The sequence below is a fragment of the Mirounga angustirostris genome, unplaced genomic scaffold (assembly GCF_029215605.1).
Source record: "Mirounga angustirostris isolate CCGP_5_RB_7025 unplaced genomic scaffold, mMirAng1.0.hap1 SCAF_7, whole genome shotgun sequence".
In the NCBI taxonomy this organism is placed as follows: Eukaryota; Metazoa; Chordata; class Mammalia; order Carnivora; family Phocidae; genus Mirounga; species Mirounga angustirostris.
The window spans coordinates 2160839-2178999 of record NW_026991715.1 but is presented as its reverse complement, the minus strand read 5'-3'; the positions used below and the strand labels follow the sequence as shown (position 1 = coordinate 2178999).

The following is an 18161-nucleotide window of genomic DNA, read 5'->3' as shown; positions in this document are numbered from 1 at the left end:
GGCCAACAGGAGAACCAAGGGGAGGGCCAAGGGGAGGGCCATAGTGAGGGTTATGGTGAGGGCCAAGGGAAGGGCCAACGGGAGGACCAAGGGGAGGGCCAAGGGGAGGACCATGGTAAGGGCCATAGTGAGGGTGATGGTGAGGGCCAAGGGGAGGGCCAACAGGAGGGCCAAGGGGAGGACCAAGGGGAGGGCCATAGTGAGGGTAAGGGTGAGGGCCAAGGGAAGGGCCAACGGGAGGACCATGGTAAGGGCCATAGTGAGGGTGATGGTGAGGGCCAAGGGGAGGGCCAACAGGAGAACCAAGGGGAGGGCCAAGGGGAAGACAAAGGGGAGGGCCATAGTGAGGGTAAGGGTGAGGGCCAAGGGAAGGGCCAAGGGGAGGACCATGGTAAGGGCCATAGTGAGGGTGATGGTGAGGGCCAAGGGGAGGGCCAACAGGAGAACCAAGGGGAGGGCCAAGGGGAGGACCAAGGGGAGGGCCATAGTGAGGGTAAGGGTGAGGGCCAAGGGAAGGGCCAACGGGAGGACCATGGTAAGGGCTATAGTGAGGGTGATGGTGAGGGCCAAGGGGAGGGCCAACAGGAGAACCAAGGGGAGGGCCAAGGGGAGGACCAAGGGGAGGGCCATAGTGAGGGTAAGGGTGAGGGCCAAGGGAAGGGCCAAGGGGAGGACCATGGTAAGGGCCATAGTGAGGGTGATGGTGAGGGTGATGGTGAGGACCAAGGGGAGGACCATGGTGAGGGCCATAGCGAGGGTGATGGTGAGGGCCAAGGGGAGGGCCAACAGGAGAACCAAGGGGAGGGCCAAGGGGAGGACCAAGGGGAGGGCTATAGTGAGGGTAAGGGTGAGGGCCAAGGGAAGGGCCAATGGGAGGACCAAGGGGAGGGCCAAGGGGAGGACCATGGTAAGGGCCATAGTGAGGGTGATGGTGAGGGCCAAGGGGAGGGCCAACAGGAGAACCAAGGGGAGGGCCAACGGGAGGACCATGGTAAGGGCCATAGTGAGGGTGATGGTGAGGGCCAAGGGGAGGGCCAACAGGAGAACCAAGGGGAGGGCCAAGGGGAGGACAAGGGGGAGGGCCATAGTGAGGGTAAGGGTGAGGGCCAAGGGAAGGGCCATAGTGAGTGATGGTGAGGACCAAGGGGAGGACCATGGTGAGGGCCATAGTGAGGGTGATGGTGAGGGCCAAGGGGAGGGCCAACAGGAGAACCAAGGGGAGGGCCAACGGGAGGACCATGGTAAGGGCCATAGTGAGGGTGATGGTGAGGGCCAAGGGGAGGGCCAACAGGAGAACCAAGGGGAGGGCCAAGGGGAGGACAAGGGGGAGGGCCATAGTGAGGGTAAGGGTGAGGGCCAAGGGAAGGGCCATAGTGAGTGATGGTGAGGACCAAGGGGAGGACCATGGTGAGGGCCATAGTGAGGGTGATGGTGAGGGCCAAGGGGAGGGCCAACAGGAGAACCAAGGGGAGGGCCAACGGGAGGACCATGGTAAGGGCCATAGTGAGGGTGATGGTGAGGGCCAAGGGGAGGGCCAACAGGAGAACCAAGGGGAGGGCCAAGGGGAGGACAAGGGGGAGGGCCATAGTGAGGGTAAGGGTGAGGGCCAAGGGAAGGGCCATAGTGAGTGATGGTGAGGACCAAGGGGAGGACCATAGTGAGGGTAAGGGTGAGGGTGATGGTGAGGGCCAAGGGGAGGGCCAACAGGAGAACCAAGGGGAGGGCCAACGGGAGGACCATGGTAAGGGCCATAGTGAGGGTGATGGTGAGGGCCAAGGGGAGGGCCAACAGGAGAACCAAGGGGAGGGCCAACGGGAGGACCATGGTAAGGGCCATAGTGAGGGTGATGGTGAGGGCCAAGGGGAGGGCCAACAGGAGAACCAAGGGGAGGGCCAACGGGAGGACCATGGTAAGGGCCATAGTGAGGGTGATGGTGAGGGCCAAGGGGAGGGCCAACAGGAGAACCAAGGGGAGGGCCAAGGGGAGGACAAGGGGGAGGGCCATAGTGAGGGTAAGGGTGAGGGCCAAGGGAAGGGCCATAGTGAGTGATGGTGAGGACCAAGGGGAGGACCATGGTGAGGGCCATAGTGAGGGTGATGGTGAGGGCCAAGGGGAGGGCCAACAGGAGAACCAAGGGGAGGGCCAACGGGAGGACCATGGTAAGGGCCATAGTGAGGGTGATGGTGAGGGCCAAGGGGAGGGCCAACAGGAGAACCAAGGGGAGGGCCAAGGGGAGGACAAGGGGGAGGGCCATAGTGAGGGTAAGGGTGAGGGCCAAGGGAAGGGCCATAGTGAGTGATGGTGAGGACCAAGGGGAGGACCATGGTGAGGGCCATAGTGAGGGTGATGGTGAGGGCCAAGGGGAGGGCCAACAGGAGAACCAAGGGGAGGGCCAACGGGAGGACCATGGTAAGGGCCATAGTGAGGGTGATGGTGAGGGCCAAGGGGAGGGCCAACAGGAGAACCAAGGGGAGGGCCAAGGGGAGGACAAGGGGGAGGGCCATAGTGAGGGTAAGGGTGAGGGCCAAGGGAAGGGCCATAGTGAGTGATGGTGAGGACCAAGGGGAGGACCATAGTGAGGGTAAGGGTGAGGGTGATGGTGAGGACCAAGGGGAGGACCAAGTGCAAGGCCAATGTGAGGACCACAGTCAGGGCCACAAAGCAGGCCCGGCTGGGCTAGGACAGGGGTGGGCTCCCGGCAGCTGTGTGGCCAGGCTGGGGTCAGGCATCCCCCACGACCTACTCTCCAACCTGCCTCCAGAGCCATTTCTTCCTGAGAAACCGTAATCAGAGCTCAAGCATAAGAAGCTGGTCAGAGCAGAAGTGTTCCAGCGCATGGCTCTCGCTGTGGGGTCCCCGTACGCCGCGGGTCCCGGAGCCCCTTCGAGACCGAGCAGTCAGAACCCGTCTGCATTTTATGCACACGTCACTCTCGCGGCGCTGAGCCGAGAACCGCTGTGTTTGGTGAAGCTGGTTGTTGGAGGTTCGCACCCTGTAGCAAACACCACTCCCCTTCCTGCACTGTGTGTGTTGTGGGTTTCAGAGAACAGTTTTCCATTAAAAACACGTCTCCTGTGTTGGCATAGCCTGAGCTTATTATTAAATGCACTAATATACATTTACAATCTCTGCTTTGATAGCAGTAGATTTCTCCTGTAGAGACGGAGGCTGACGCCTGCGAGTGTTGAGAGGCGACGTCGTTCTGCGGCCACAAATCCCCCAAGGAGCCCCAGAACTGCCCGAAAACGTAGCGCAACAGCATCACGCAAGAGGGCGCGAAGCTTCTGAGCAAAAGGCTTGAAGACTCGCGGTTCATCAGCCAGAGGTGGGCAGCATGTGGCAAGGTAGCCCCAGAGTCACACACCTACATCTGTGGTTTTTAAATTTTTCTTTAAGATTTTACTTATTGGAGAGAGAGCGCGCGCACAAGCAGGGAGAGTGGCAGACAAGGGAGAGGGAGAAGCAGACTCCCCACCGAACAAGGATCCTGATGCTGGACTTGAGTCCAGGCTCCGGGATCACAACCTGAGCCAAAGGCAGACACTTTACCAACTAAGCCGCCCAGGCAACCCCACGTATGTGTGTTTTCACATGCACCCACAGACACACATATTCCAGATGAAAACTCAGAGAGAGGAGCAGAAAGACCCAGATCTCACCCGAGAGAGAGGATCCCTCCCTGCAGCTCAGAGAGAGGAGCAGAAAGGCCCAGATCTCTCCCCAGAGACAGGATCCCGCCCTGCAGCTCAGAGAGAGGAGCAGAAAGACCCAGATCTCTCCCCAGAGACAGGATCCCTCCCTGCAGCTCAGAGAGAGGAGCAGAAAGGCCCAGATCTCACCCGAGAGAGAGGATCCCTCCCTGCAGCTCAGAGAGAGGAGCAGAAAGGCCCAGATCTCTCCCCAGAGACAGGATCCCTCCCAGCTGCTCAGAGAGAGGAGCAGAAAGGCCCAGATCTCTCCCCAGAGATAGGATCCCGCCCTGCAGCTCAGAGAGAGGAGCAGAAAGGCCCAGATCTCTCCCCAGAGACAGGATCCCTCCCAGCTGCTCAGAGAGAGGAGCAGAAAGGCCCAGATCTCTCCCCAGAGACAGGATCCCTCCCAGCTGCTCAGAGAGAGGAGCAGAAAGGCCCAGATCTCACCCGAGAGAGAGGATCCCTCCCTGCAGCTCAGAGAGAGGAGCAGAAAGGCCCAGATCTCTCCCCAGAGACAGGATCCCGCCCTGCAGCTCAGAGAGAGGAGCAGAAAGGCCCAGCTCTCACCCCAGAGATAGGATCCCGCCCTGCAGCTCAGAGAGAGGAGCAGAAAGGCCCAGATCTCTCCCCAGAGACAGGATCCCTCCCAGCTGCTCAGAGAGAGGAGCAGAAAGACCCAGATCTCACCCAGAGACAGGATCCCTCCCAGCTGCTCAGAGAGAGGAGCAGAAAGGCCCAGATCTCTCCCCAGAGACAGGATCCCGCCCTGCAGCTCAGAGAGAGGAGCAGAAAGACCCAGATCTCACCCCAGAGACAGGATCCCTCCCAGCTGCTCAGAGAGAGGAGCAGAAAGGCCCAGATCTCTCCCCAGAGACAGGATCCCTCCCAGCAGCTCAGAGAGAGGAGCAGAAAGGCCCAGATCTCTCCCCAGAGACAGGATCCCGCCCTGCAGCTCAGAGAGAGGAGCAGAAAGACCCAGATCTCACCCCAGAGACAGGATCCCTCCCAGCTGCTCAGAGAGAGGAGCAGAAAGGCCCAGATCTCTCCCCAGAGACAGGATCCCTCCCAGCAGCTCAGAGAGAGGAGCAGAAAGGCCCAGATCTCTCCCCAGAGACAGGATCCCGCCCTGCAGCTCAGAGAGAGGAGCAGAAAGACCCAGATCTCACCCCAGAGACAGGATCCCTCCCAGCTGCTCAGAGAGAGGAGCAGAAAGGCCCAGATCTCTCCCCAGAGACAGGATCCCTCCCAGCAGCTCAGAGAGAGGAGCAGAAAGGCCCAGATCTCTCCCCAGAGACAGGATCCCGCCCTGCAGCTCAGAGAGAGGAGCAGAAAGACCCAGATCTCACCCCAGAGACAGGATCCCTCCCAGCTGCTCAGAGAGAGGAGCAGAAAGGCCCAGATCTCTCCCCAGAGACAGGATCCCTCCCAGCAGCTCAGAGAGAGGAGCAGAAAGGCCCAGATCTCTCCCCAGAGACAGGATCCCGCCCTGCAGCTCAGAGAGAGGAGCAGAAAGACCCAGATCTCACCCCAGAGACAGGATCCCTCCCAGCTGCTCAGAGAGAGGAGCAGAAAGGCCCAGATCTCTCCCCAGAGACAGGATCCCGCCCTGCAGCTCAGAGAGAGGAGCAGAAAGACCCAGATCTCACCCCAGAGACAGGATCCCTCCCAGCTGCTCAGAGAGAGGAGCAGAAAGGCCCAGATCTCTCCCCAGAGACAGGATCCCTCCCAGCAGCTCAGAGAGAGGAGCAGAAAGGCCCAGCTCTCTCCCCAGAGATAGGATCCCTCCCAGCAGCTCAGAGAGAGGAGCAGAAAGACCCAGATCTCACCCAGAGACAGGATCCCTCCCAGCAGCTCAGAGAGAGGAGCAGAAAGACCCAGATCTCACCCAGAGACAGGATCCCTCCCAGCAGCTCAGAGAGAGGAGCAGTGTGAGAGGTCAATGAGGTTCTGGTGTCAGGCAGGAGCCTGGCTCAGGTAATGATAGACATTTGAGATGGACTGTAGTTTCCAGTTAGCCCTGTGACCAGTGTCATCTGAGGAAGCCCCAGAACCGATAAAGAGGAGGCCAGCAGGGGCCCGAGACCGATTAAATCCCTTACAAAGGGGAGGATTTTGGCAGCATACTGTCAGATCTTCAGACATGACCCCTCTCTGTCTGGCCACAGAACAAGGAGCTGCCACCAAAGGCTCTGCCCCTCGGACCCCCAGCGGAACCGGCCTCCCTCCGTGCTTGAGCATCAGCAGCAGGACATGCCGAGAGCTGACCGGGGCCGGGCCGAGGCCTTGCCTCTACCGTGCGCCCACAGACTGACTTCACGTTTGGTTCGTGAACTTCCTGCCCCCTCGGTTACCTTGTTGGTTGTGTGGTTTGTTTTCTGTCTAGCTCTGTGTGCCGTGGAAGAAGCCAAATTTAATCACCTGGTGAAATGTCACTGAGCTTGGAATCCTGAGCCTGCTGTATAATTGGGACTAACTTTCCTTTATTACTGAATAAAGCTGGCCTTGTGACGACACAGCTCGTGTGAGCGCATTCACAGTGTGCTCATGACGCGCAGAGGGTCTAGGTCTCACCGGGAACCCTCAGTGGGTCAGGGGCAGTGTCCTCGATAAACAGGGCCGGATATCCACATGCAACATAGCGGAGCTGGAGGCTTCCGCACACCATGCCCAAAAATTAAGTCAAAAGAGATTAAAGAGGTAAGTGTAAGACCCAAAACTGTAAAATCCCTAGAAAAAAACACAGGGAAAATTCTCCTTGACGGTGGTGTTGGCCATGATTTTTTGGACATGACACCCAAGCACAAGTGATAAGTCTTGTCGGGAGGGGGGACCACACGGTGAAAAGACAGCTAGAATGGGGGAACATATTTGTAAACCACATGGCTGACAAGGGGTTAGTGTCCAAAAGGAACTCATGCAGCCCAAATGGGGAAGAAAAAGAAAGGGTCAAATTCACAGTAACAGAGAGTAAAACAGTGGCTGCCAGGGTCAGGGCGACGAAGAGACACTTCCCCAAATTCCCTGCATTGTGTACTTCACACAGATGCAGTTCACACCGCAAAAGAGATCATTTTTTTTAAAAAACGATACTGTGAACGATCTCATCACAACGAATTTGAAAACTTAGATGATGCAGACACGTTCTTAGAAAACACAATCACCATTTCAATTCATACCTGCAAAACTCAGTAAACTCCAACAACCAGTCGTGATTTTTATTTTTAATTTTTGGGGGCAGAGTGTGTGGGCAGGGTGGGGGAGGGGCAGAGCCAGAGAGAGAGACAGAGAGAGAGAATCTCAGGCAGACTCCTCGCTGAGCGCAGAGCCCCACGCGGGGCTCAATCCCACGACCCCGATCATGACCTGGGTCAAAACCAAGAATCGGACACGCAACCAACTGAGTGAGCCACCCAGGTGCCCCCATTTGTGATTAAACACACACACACACACACACACACAGAATAACCAAAAAAAATCCAGAACAAAGAAACATCTTAGCAAACGAAGACTTCCGGTCATGAGAACTTTTTCAGCCTGAGAAAGGGTACCTACCAAAAAATCTCAGCAGCAGGGGTCAAGCGGTAAAACAGCAACAGCCCCTCCTTGAGGATCAAGAGTGGGCTGAGGTGCCACCCCCCCACGGAACTCAACATGTCGTGGGAGGGCAGGGAAACGAAGGCGTGTGGGCCACCAGAGAGACACGAAACTGTCGCTCATCCTCAGATTACAGGACTGTCTATGCTCCCCTGCACCCGCTACAGAAGAGAATCAGTAAGAACCATGTACAGTTTTGCAAACCTATTCCTATACGTGCGTGAGAAGAACTTGGGCAAGTGCAGTTTCACAGAGGGGCCCTTTGCAGTAATAATACAACTGTTTTTAAGACCACATGGGTGAATTTAACAAAAGATAGGTAAGAACGTTAGGAAAATGATACAGCTGCGGTAAAAGACATTAAATTAGACTTCAATAAATGAAGGGATCCGTGATGTCCATGGGCTTGAAAAATCAAGAGCACTAGGATGGCCACTCCCCCCAGCTGGACAAATTGAATGCAGTTGTGTGTGTGAGTGAGCATGTGTGAGAACAGAGCACAAACAATGTGCTCACATTCACACGGAGGAGCAAAGCCCCAAGAGCCAGGATGCCTGATAAAGTTGCAGGACACAGAATCAATATGCAGAAATCTGTTGCATCTCTATACACTAACAGCAAAGGGAAGGAACAAAACAATCCCGTTTCAATTGACTCAAAAAGCACGAAATACCAGGGATAAATTTAACCAAGGAAATGAAAGACCTGCACACTGAAATCTGTAAGTCATGGACGAAAAGAGCTGAAAACGCAAGGAAAGGGAAATATATACCATGCTCACGGACCGGAAGAATTAATGTCGCTAAGACATGCATACTACCAAATGCGATCTACAGGTTCAGGCCGAGCCCTAAAAAATCCAATGGCATCTTTCAGAGAAAAAGAGCAAACAGTCCTAAATTGGTAGGGAACGACGAAAGGCCATGAATAACAGCCACAGCAATCTTGAGAAAGAAGAAAGCTGGAGGTGTCGGACTTCCCAATTCCCGGCTGAATTACGAAGCCAGCGTCCCCACAACAGTATAGAACTGACATTACCAGAAGACGCGCTGAGCGTGGAAGGGCCACCAGCAAGACAGAGCAACCGTTCCGATCTGCCTGCCGGGTCCTCTGTGCCCGGGGCCCGGGCGGGGTGCCGCGTTTCCACACCAGTTGGCTGTGTGGACATCTGCCTGCTGTGGAGGGTACCGAAGTGCCCCGGCCACCACTCGGACCCTCCCGGGGCATCGGGCCGCAGTGAATGACAGCTTACTTCCTGGAACTCTGTACTCGGTACAAACTGAGGTAGACAGAGCCACAGGGGGCTTTCTGGCACCAGCTCCGACTCTCAGAGATCAGCCTACACACACTCAGAGGCAGATGTCCCCTCGGATCCCGGCCGTGTGCTCCTAGGAGCCAGAGATTCTTGAAAGCACCAGGGTTTCTGTGAAAAGGGCCTCGGTCTGTCCAACAAAGGGAGCACTTCTGTTGAACGGCAGCTTCCATTAAAAAGCCCCGAGGTAGAACACGGACTGTGTGTTCATCTGGGTCTGAGCGGAATAATCTCAGGTCCCAGTGACCCGGAATCCTGACTGAAGACATTAGAAGACACGGGACCTCAAAGGCAGCACTTCGCTGGGAAGCTGTCCGAGCTAGCCGCCAACCACCGTGGCTGACCTCCCTCTTGTTTGCTCCCAGCTCCCAGCACAGGGCTCTAGGTCCCACCCACGCCACTGCCCACGTTCTGCAGGTGGGTCCACAGACCCTGAGGAGCCCGGAGTGTCTTCAGCAGCAGCGCAGGCTCCGAGCATGCACACCCGTTGTGCGAGGCTGGCTCCCAGGCCCTGGGTCACACACTGAGGGGCACTGAGCGGCCCTCGGCTGCGCAGGAGACCAAACCCTGACTGGGGCCTGGTGTTGGTCTGGAGACCAGCCAGTGGGCGCTGAGGGGGGTACACACTTGCAGGACTTACCACCGCCCCATGACGGCCCAGGTGCTGGCATTAACACGGTTTCCTGGTAACCTCTCCCCTCCGAGGATATAAAGGGGAGCCAGAGCTGAGGGGCCTGGGGCTGCAACCGCTCCCAAGCCCTGCCCTCCACCGTCTGCTCCAGACCCAGTGCTCCCCTGCCGTCCCAGCACTCTGCGGCTAGGTTTCACCCGGTGTGCTCTGTGTATCTGCTCTGCCCAAAGCCACATCCCACCACCTTCCGCCCAAAATGAGACCAGCGGTCCACACAGGCTGCTGGTGGGTCACGCTTTAATAGCCGCCCCGGAGCATCAAGGGGGACACCCTGTAAGCATGAGGTTCACATTGCAGGGGACAATGGAAGTCAGTGGTTTAAGGAGGGGGGAGTCAGCTGTCAGGACACAGCAACATCTCAAACCAGCAGCAAGGAAACCAAGCAGAAGCTCCTCCCCGCACCCTGAGCAGCCCCGGGGGTGGGGCGCATGCTGCCGAGACCACGGAGCACAGGTGGGGACCCCACCTGAAATGCTGGCGGGGCCCCCCACAGCCTGCACATGGTAAGGCAGTTCCCAGGGCCCACCTGTCCTTTCAGCCAAGCCCAGATGGGAGACAGGTGCAGGCAGCCCAGGGGCAAGGCTCTGGACTGTGCTTGTCCTGGGCGGATGGCTGAACACCCTCTAAACCCGGACGGCTGAGGTCTTGTCCATCCTCATCTGGCAGAAGCTGCAGCTCAGCTCAGCCCAGAAGCAGGTGCAGGGCCTGCTTGTCCTCACCCCCACGCTGCGGGAGGGCTCCTGCCCCTCCTGGCCACAGGGCGGCCGGGAGGGGACAGCCCGAGCTGGGCATCGGACCCTCTGTGGGAAACGTCCGGGCCATACCTGCACACCCACGATGCCCGCAGCCTGGGAGGCCCACGACACTGGGAGGCCTCTGGGGGGTGTGTGCATTAACCAGACAACTGTGGGAAGTGGGGGCCAGCCTGCAGAGCGCAGCAGATGGACAGGGCCCTCCGCGGCCCCTGGCAGCTCCAGAGCTACTTGGTGGCTGTGGGCCACCAGTCCGGCACGGAGGCAGTTAAGGCCACCTGGCCACTCTCAGCGGTCCTGATGTGGAGAGGGCCCTTGATTTGCTCTGACCGCAGCAAGGCCAGGCCCACGTCCCCCTGGCCTGCCCTGTACTTGCCGGCTGCCTGCCCGGACGCAGTGAGCACCGAGGTGCCAGGGCTGACGCCGCCGGCCGGGAGAGGGCCCGACAGCCGCACCGGGAAGAGGCGCTTGCGGATGACGCCCATGTGGTGGGTGCGGGCCGTCAGCTCCTGACCGATGTAGCAGCCCTTGGTGAAGCTGACACCATTCATGAAAGCCAGGTTGGACTCCAGGGGCAGGGCCACTCCTGGGGGCAGGTCATGGATCCCCTCGGGAACGCCTGTGGGTGGAGGAAGCAGCTCCCTGAGCGCTGAGAGGTCCGCGGGGCTGGGGGCGGCCCCTCCCCTGCACCACTCCCCGCAGGGCGCGCGCTCTGCGCCCTATCCTCTGGCACAGGCGGGGGATGGGGGCCGACGAGCCAGCGCCGGAGCCGACCCTTCACCCCGGCCCCCCACGCAGCGAGCCCCCGCCACCCCCGCCCCCCAGCACGGCCCGGGCCGCGCCCACACCTTGCTGGTAGCGGTGGCGGTGATAGTCGCGGAGGTCTCCCAGCCGGCCGCCGGGCACCAGGGCCAGGCCCTCGTCCTGGGTGAGAAGCCGCCAGCCCATGCGGGCGGTCCGGGGGTCGCGGGTGAGGACGGCGGCCCCCTCGGCCTGCTCCCGCAGCGGCGCAGCCCCGCCGGCCTCCGCCGGGGTGCGGGGCAGCACAGCCCACACGCGCAGCTCGGGGCGCGGCTCCACCGTGACCTTCCGCCGGATCTTGTACAGCGCCAGGTGTCTCTGCAGCGCGCCCAGCACCGCGCGGTCGCACTCCAGGAGGAAGGCGGGTGCCTCGTCGTGCTCGGGGAGTCTGCGGGCAGAGACGGGGCTCCTGAACGTGGGGACGGCTGCGCGCCGCACTCCCCGCAGCCGGCGCGCTGGAGCCCCCGAGTCCGCTGCGGGCCGCGCCGCACCAGGGCGCTGGCCGAGCTGCTGCACGGCAAGGGGCAAACCACTGGGTGGATGAGACGCGATGGGTCGGCAGGTAGACGGCGGGCCGGGACCACAGCGCTGTGCGTCCTCACGGAGAAAGGCGGAAAGCTACGGCAGCAGCCTGATGGCCCGGAGGCCCTGTCTCCCCCAGCTCCACAGAAACCACACGTCCTCGGGGGTGGCACTCGGCTTTCAACAGGGGCAGAGGCTGGGGGAGCTGGCAGGGCAGCAGACCCATCGCGGAGTAGGGGATGCCCATGCCCATGCCCACCGCCCACTTCCCTAGGGGAGCCCGGGAACCCAGTCAGGGCCCATGAACATCCTAACCCACACTCTGGGCAGCCACTCCCCCTGAAGTGACCGTGGAACCTGGTCACCAGTGCGGGAACCAGGTGGGACAGCGGCAGTGCTTATGGACAGATGAGCCCAGAGAAGAGCCCAGTGCAGGTGACCTTGGTGGAGACGTTCAGGACCCACACAACTACCTAGCTGGGGTCCTGGTTGTAGATGACGACTGAACAAGGACCGACAGCCCCAGAGGAAACTGAGACAGGACGTGAGTAAGACAGTCCAGGAGTGTGTCAGAGAAAGGCCATCAATTGGTGCACCAGACCCTCCCCCAGAGCCCACCAGCTGGTGCTCCCGACCCCTCCCCCAGACACCACCAGCTGGTGCTCCTGACCCCTCCCCCAGACCCCCTCAGCTGGTGTCCCTGACCCCTCCCCCAGACTACCAGCTGGTGCTCCCGACCCCTCCCCCAGACCCCCTCAGCTGGTGCCCCCAACCCCTCCCCCAGACCCCCCCAAGCTGGAGCCCCCGACCCCTCCCAGCTGGTGTCCCAGACCCCTCCCCCAGACCCCCTCAGCTGGTGCCCCCGACCCCTCCCCCAGACCCCCTCAGCTGGTGCCCCGACCCCTCCCCCAGACCCCCTCAGCTGGTGCCCCGACCCCTCCCCCAGACCCCCTCAGCTGGTGTCCCCGACCCCTCCCCCAGACCCCCTCAGCTGGTGCCCCCGACCCCTCCCCCAGACCCCCTCAGCTGGTGCCCCGACCCCTCCCCCAGACCCCCTCAGCTGGTGTCCCCGACCCCTCCCCCAGACCCCCTCAGCTGGTGCCCCGACCCCTCCCCCAGACCCCCTCAGCTGGTGCCCCCAACCCCTCCCCCAGACCCCCCCAAGCTGGAGCCCCCGACCCCTCCCAGCTGGTGTCCCAGACCCCTCCCCCAGACCCCCTCAGCTGGTGCCCCCGACCCCTCCCCCAGACCCCCTCAGCTGGTGCCCCGACCCCTCCCCCAGACCCCCTCAGCTGGTGCCCCGACCCCTCCCCCAGACCCCCTCAGCTGGTGTCCCCGACCCCTCCCCCAGACCCCCTCAGCTGGTGCCCCCGACCCCTCCCCCAGACCCCCTCAGCTGGTGCCCCGACCCCTCCCCCAGAGACCACCAGCTGGTGCTCCCGACCCCTCCCCCAGACACCACCAGCTGGTGCTCCCGACCCCTCCCCCAGACCCCCTCAGCTGGTGCCCCGACCCCTCCCCCAGAGACCACCAGCTGGTGCTCCCGACCCCTCCCCCAGACACCACCAGCTGGTGCTCCCGACCCCTCCCCCAGACCCCCTCAGCTGGTGCCCCCGACCCCTCCCCCAGAGCCCACCAGCTGGTGTCCCCCGGCCCCTCCCCCAGAGCCCACCAGCTGGTTCCCCCAGACAGGACAGGCTTAAGTGCTGCCCGGGAGGAACCAGTCACCCTCACAGGAAAGAGCTGCAGGTGTCTGCTTGGTGCCCCACCTCTGGAAGCTCAGCCTATAACGCACACCCTGTTGTGTCCACACTTGTCCCCGTAAACAGGAGCCATCGCTCCACCCTGATGAGGTGGACAGAGCCAAAGGGCGTCAGAGTGTGTGAGCCCAGTCCCACCCCACTCCCTCTGTTCGACCCTCCTGAGATGACCACCCCTCAGAGAGGTGCGAAGGAGAGGCCGGGTGAGGAGCTGGGGCTGAGAAGGGCGGTGTGCTGCACCCGGGGAGAAGGGGACCCCGCGGTGACGGAACAGCTGTCCTCATCGAGGTGACATGGCCCACATGGGAGTCGCAGACATCTGCACACAGGTACACACACACGCAAGCACCTGGAGCCTGGGAGGAACCTGCATGCGCGCTGTGGTGGCCCACGCCCCACCGGACTGTCACCCCAGACTACAGAAGGCTAGACACTGCATGTGGCACTGGGGGAGGGGTACTGGGGGCCTCCGTGTTCCGTTTTCTGCTTCCTGTGATTCTACAATCATTTCAAAAGAAAAAGTTAAAAAAAAAAAAAGGAAGAAGCTGCCTGGGAAGGCGGGGCTCGGGGTGTCTGTGGGGGTCAGAGGAAAGCGGTAAAAGGTCATCCTCCACCATAAGCCTTTCCCCATCGTCAGGAGTCCCAGCCACATGCAGGTACATGAAAGCAGCCGACAGAGACGCGAAACGCTGGCATGGGGACCGATCAAGCATGGGGGGGCACGATGTGAGGTCAAGGGGGAGCACGCACCTCTGCAGGTCCCGGCCGGGGAGGGAGCTGACCCAGTCAGGGCGATGAGGCAGGCCACAGCAGGCAGGGCCACGTTCTGTGTGTCACGCAGCCTCTGGGACCAACAAAGCTGCAAAGCACCCCTGCTCCCCTGTGCCCCCAAGTCAGACCGTCTGCTGGCCCTGCCGCAGCTGAGGAACAGGGGCCAGGTCGGCAGGAGAAGGGGCGACCTAAGGCGAGCCTGTGCGCAGGGGCTGACGTGGGGGCTGGGCCGCTCTGGGGGGCCATCCTGGGCACAGCAGGGCACTGAGAGCACCCCAAGTCCCAGCCCATTCGATGCCAGGAGCACCTACACCTCCAGCCCTGAGTCACAACCGCAAGTGTCCCCAGATGTTGGCCAGTGCCGCCAGATCAGCTTTATCAGACAAACAGGGAATCCTGTCTTTAGCCAGAGTAGCTCACTAGCGCTGCAGAGGCCATCCCTACCCTAAACGTCCCTCGCGGTCTGTCTGAGACTGCACAGGGTGCCCTGCATTCGTATTTGCTAAGCTCAGCAAGCCTCCTGGGGGTATAAGTGCAGCCATGCAAGAGGGGGGTGGGGGGGCCTGGCCGGCAGGGGACACGGTGGCAGCGTGACCCCAGCCGTCACCTTCACCCGTGCCCAGGGGGGCGGAGGCACCCTCTGGAGGAGGCCATGGCAGGAGTGCTGCTGCCGAGGGAGGCCACATAGGGGCAGGGAGGTCCTGCACGAAGTGTCCCCGGCCCACTCTCTGCTGGTACACAGGGGCCGGCGGGCACCGGCCAGGAAACAAGGCAGCAGAGAACCATCCCCACGCTCAACGGCAGCCCAGACACCAGCAGACCGACGTGAGGGCATCCCAGCGAAACCAGCACAGCCAGGAGCAGAACCCAGAGCATCTTGTACGCGGCCAGCACCTGAGCAAGGCCTCAGGTGTCAAGGAGTAAGAAAAGGCAGCCTTCGCCTAAGGAGGGAAGCAGACAGATGTCACATCCCACCAAGGCCCACTGTTCAAAACACACAGGAACGCTTGAGCCTCAACAGGAAGGAAACAACCCGCTTAAAAATGGGCCAGAGACATCTGTAGATGTAGAGATGTAACAGACATCTCCCCCAAGAGAATACGCACATGGCAAAGAAGCCACGCCCAGCTGGTGGGACCACAGGACAGGACAGCCGCGCTGGACACAGCCCGGCGGCTTCTTACAGAACAAAACCCTCTCTCACACTACACAGGAGCCGAAGCTACGTCTGCACCAAAGCCTGTTTACCCACAGGTCGGAAGCCCCCAAGCTGTCCTTCAGAAGGAGAGAGCCTACATAGACTGTGGTCGCCCAGACGACGAACAGGGGTCAGCGCTGGACAGAAGCGAGCTCCCACCACGAGAAGACGCGGCGGAAGCCGTATTACTGGGCGAAGGGAGCCCATCCGAGCAGGCTACTCGCCGTGTGACTCCAAGTGGACGGCGGCGTTCTGGAGAAGGCGGGGCTGTGGAGACGAGACAGAGCCCCTCGGTGGGCGCTGGGGGACTCGGGGGGCCCAGCGGAGCTCCGGGGCCGTGAAACCATCACTCTGTGTGACCCTGTGGGCACGGACACGCGTCCTTCCACACCCGTCCGAGCCCACAGCACGCACACCATGGAGAGTGAACCCCCTCGGAAAGGAGGGGCTCCGCTGATACAGCGTCCGTGCGGGTCCATCAGCTGGGGGGGATGCTGCCCTGAGGGCGGCTACGTGCCTATAGGAGCTCCCGTTCCTTCCCCTCGATTCTGCGGAGCCAGAAACCGCTCTCCACTTTAAAAGCAAAACACGGGAGCCACCCAACACAAGGTGCTGCCTCTGGAAACTCAGAACAGGGCGCCCTGGGGAAGGAACAAGGCCACTGACACGAGACATTCCAGAGAGCACCTGGCATGGGGGCGCTGGGCTCCCAGGGAAGTGGCCCTCTCCCCAGCGCAGACCCGTGAGACAGACGCAGGTAGGAGGAGGGCTGGCTGGGACAAATGCACCTGGCTCCTCACCTCCCCCCTTGGAAGAGGCCGCCAGCTCTGGAGCGACCGGTCTGCCGCACTGCTGACCCCACACCACGGCTTTCCCAAGCAGGGCTGAGCCGCAGTGGCCACTTGGAAGATGCCCACCTCGGAGACCAGGTGCTAGTCGCTGGCCTGGCCCCGGCTGCCCATTCTGATGGCCTCACACAGATGCCTCTCCCACCCTCAGGTGTGCTCCCCCCGATGCCCCTCCCACCTCAGGTGTCCTTCCACCCGGTGCCCCTCCCACCCTCAGGTGTGCTCCCCCGATGCCCCTCCCACCCTCAGGTATCCTCCCCCCGATGCCCCTCCCACCTCAGGTGTCCTTCCCCTTGGTGCCCCTCCCACCCTCAGGTGTCCCTCCCCCCGGGTGCCCCGCCCACCCTCATGTGTGCTCCCCCCGATGCCCCTCCCACCCTCAGGTGTGCTCCCCCCAGGTGCCCCTCCCACCTCAGGTACCCTCCCCCGATGCCCCTCCCACCCTCAGGTGTGCTCCCCCCAGGTGCCCCTCTCACCTCAGGTGTCCTTCCCCCCGGTGCCCCTCCCACCTCAGGTGTCCTTCCACCCCGGGTGCCCCTCCCACCCTCAGGTACCCTCCCCCCGATGCCCCTCCCACCCTCAGGTGTGCTCCCCCCCAGGTGCCCCTCCCACCTCAGGTACCCTCCCCCGATGCCCCTCCCACCCTCAGGTGTGCTCCCCCCAGGTGCCCCTCCCACCTCAGGTGTCCTTCCCCCCGGTGCTCCTCCCACCTCAAGTGTCCTTCCACCCCGGGTGCCCTTCCCACCCTCAGGTATCCTCCCCTCGATGCCCCTCCCACCCTCAGGTGTGCTCCCCCAGGTGCCCCTCCCACCTCAGGTACCCTCCCCCGATGCCCCTCCCACCCTCAGGTGTGCTCCCCCAGGTGGCCCTCCCACCTCAGGTGTCCTTCCCCCAGATGCCCCTCCCACCTCAGGTGTCCTTCCACCCCGGGTGCCCCCCCACCCTCAGGTACCCTCCCCCCGATGCCCCTCCCACCCTCAGGTGTGCTTCCCCCCCCCGTGTCCCTCCCCCCGGGTGTCCCTCCCACCCTCAGGTATCCTCCCCTCGATGCCCCTCCCACCCTCAGGTGTGCTCCCCCCAGGTGCCCCTCCCACCTCAGGTGTCCTTCCCCCCGGTGCCCCTCCCACCTCAGGTGTCCTTCCACCCCGGGTGCCCCTCCCACCCTCAGGTACCCTCCCCCCGATGCCCCTCCCACCCTCAGGTGTGCTCCCCCCCAGGTGCCCCTCCCACCCTCAGGTATCCGCCCCTGGACGCCCACGCCCCCTGTCCTTCCCCAAGTGCCCCGCCCTGGACGTCCTTCCCCGGCCTCCGGGAGTCCACACCTAGGTGCCCGGCTCTGGGCGGCTCCTAGACCTGCAGGCACCACGAGCGGTCGGCCCCTCCGTGGGTCGCCCCGCCCCCGCGCCTCTGCCCGCGCTCACCGGTAGAGAAGGACGTCATAGAGCGTGCGGCCCTGGACGTTGAGGAAGTGGGCGTAGCCCGCCCTCGCTGGGGGTGGGGCCGTGCCGTCCGCAGGACCCGGAAGCGGTAGCTCATTGGTCAGCAGCCCCAAAAGGAAGGGCGCGGAGTCTGGCCCGCGCACGCGCACCAAGGCGCGCTCGCCCAGCGAGAAGCAGGTCCAGGCCGCGCCGCCCGCGGGGTCGTCGCCGGGACGGCCCGAGCCGTGGGCCAGGCGACGCCTCGGGGCCGCGCGCAGCCGCCAGCGCCAGGCCGGGCCGCCGCGCCCCGGAGCCGCGCCCCGGAGCAGCGCCGTGGCCGCCATCTTGGGGAGGATGAGGCTGCCTGAAGGGGCGGCCCGGGCGGCGGCGCGGGCGGGCGGGTGGACGCCACAGCGGCCTCTGGCGGCGGGCGGGGGTACGCGAGGGGCGGGGCTGCGCGGGGCGGGACTTGGGGAGGGGAGGGGCGGGGCGGGGACGGAGCTCGCAGGGCCGCGGGACTTGTGTCTGGGGGCGGGGAGGGAGCGTGCGGGGCGGGACTTGTGTCTGGGGGCGGGGACAGAGCAAGCGGGGTGGGGACGGAGCGTGCGGGGCGGGACCTGTGTCTGGGGGCGGGGACGGAGCGAGCGGGGCGGGACTTGCGCCGGGAGGGGCGGGGCCTCGGGCTGTCCGTCAGCCTCCCGCCCCGCCCCCTGGCTGCGCCTGGTCTGGGCACCTGCGCAGGACACCAGCGCTGCGCCTGGTGTTGGAGCAAGTTCCTGCTCGCTTTATTGCGGTGAACTAC

The 18161-nt window shown here is 62.5% G+C and overlaps 1 protein-coding gene across 3 annotated transcripts; it reads right to left on the bottom strand.

Annotated features, from left to right (window-relative positions):
• Positions 1–4488: 4488 nt before the first annotated feature.
• IBA57 (iron-sulfur cluster assembly factor IBA57) lies at positions 4489–17773 on the bottom strand. Of its 3 annotated transcripts, none has more exons than XM_064595665.1 (3): positions 17363–17773; positions 10890–11230; positions 4489–10660 (listed from the first exon to the last, which is right to left on the bottom strand). In XM_064595665.1, the coding sequence occupies exons 1-3, from the start codon at positions 17701–17703 to the stop codon at positions 10269–10271; spliced, it is 1074 nt and encodes a 357-aa protein (XP_064451735.1). In that variant the 5' UTR covers positions 17704–17773; the 3' UTR covers positions 4489–10268. The 3 variants fall into 3 exon arrangements, with proteins under 3 accessions (XP_064451735.1, XP_064451736.1, XP_064451737.1); XM_064595666.1 differs by having other exon boundaries at positions 17264–17404; XM_064595667.1 differs by lacking the exon at positions 17363–17773 and adding an exon at positions 13875–16093.
• Positions 17774–18161: the final 388 nt, after the last annotated feature.

Bases quoted from the DNA above. Each gene is read 5' to 3' on its own strand.
- IBA57 (XM_064595665.1), bottom strand. From the start codon at position 17,703: ATGGCGGCCACGGCGCTGCTCCGGGGCGCGGCTCCGGGGCGCGGCGGC. The intron at 11,231-17,362 runs GTGAGCGCGGGC...CTCTGCCCGCAG, and splicing joins TATGACGTCCTTCTCTACCG to ACTCCCCGAGCACGACGAGG. The intron at 10,661-10,889 runs GTGTGGGCGCGG...CTCCACCCACAG, and splicing joins CCGCCACCGCTACCAGCAAG to GCGTTCCCGAGGGGATCCAT.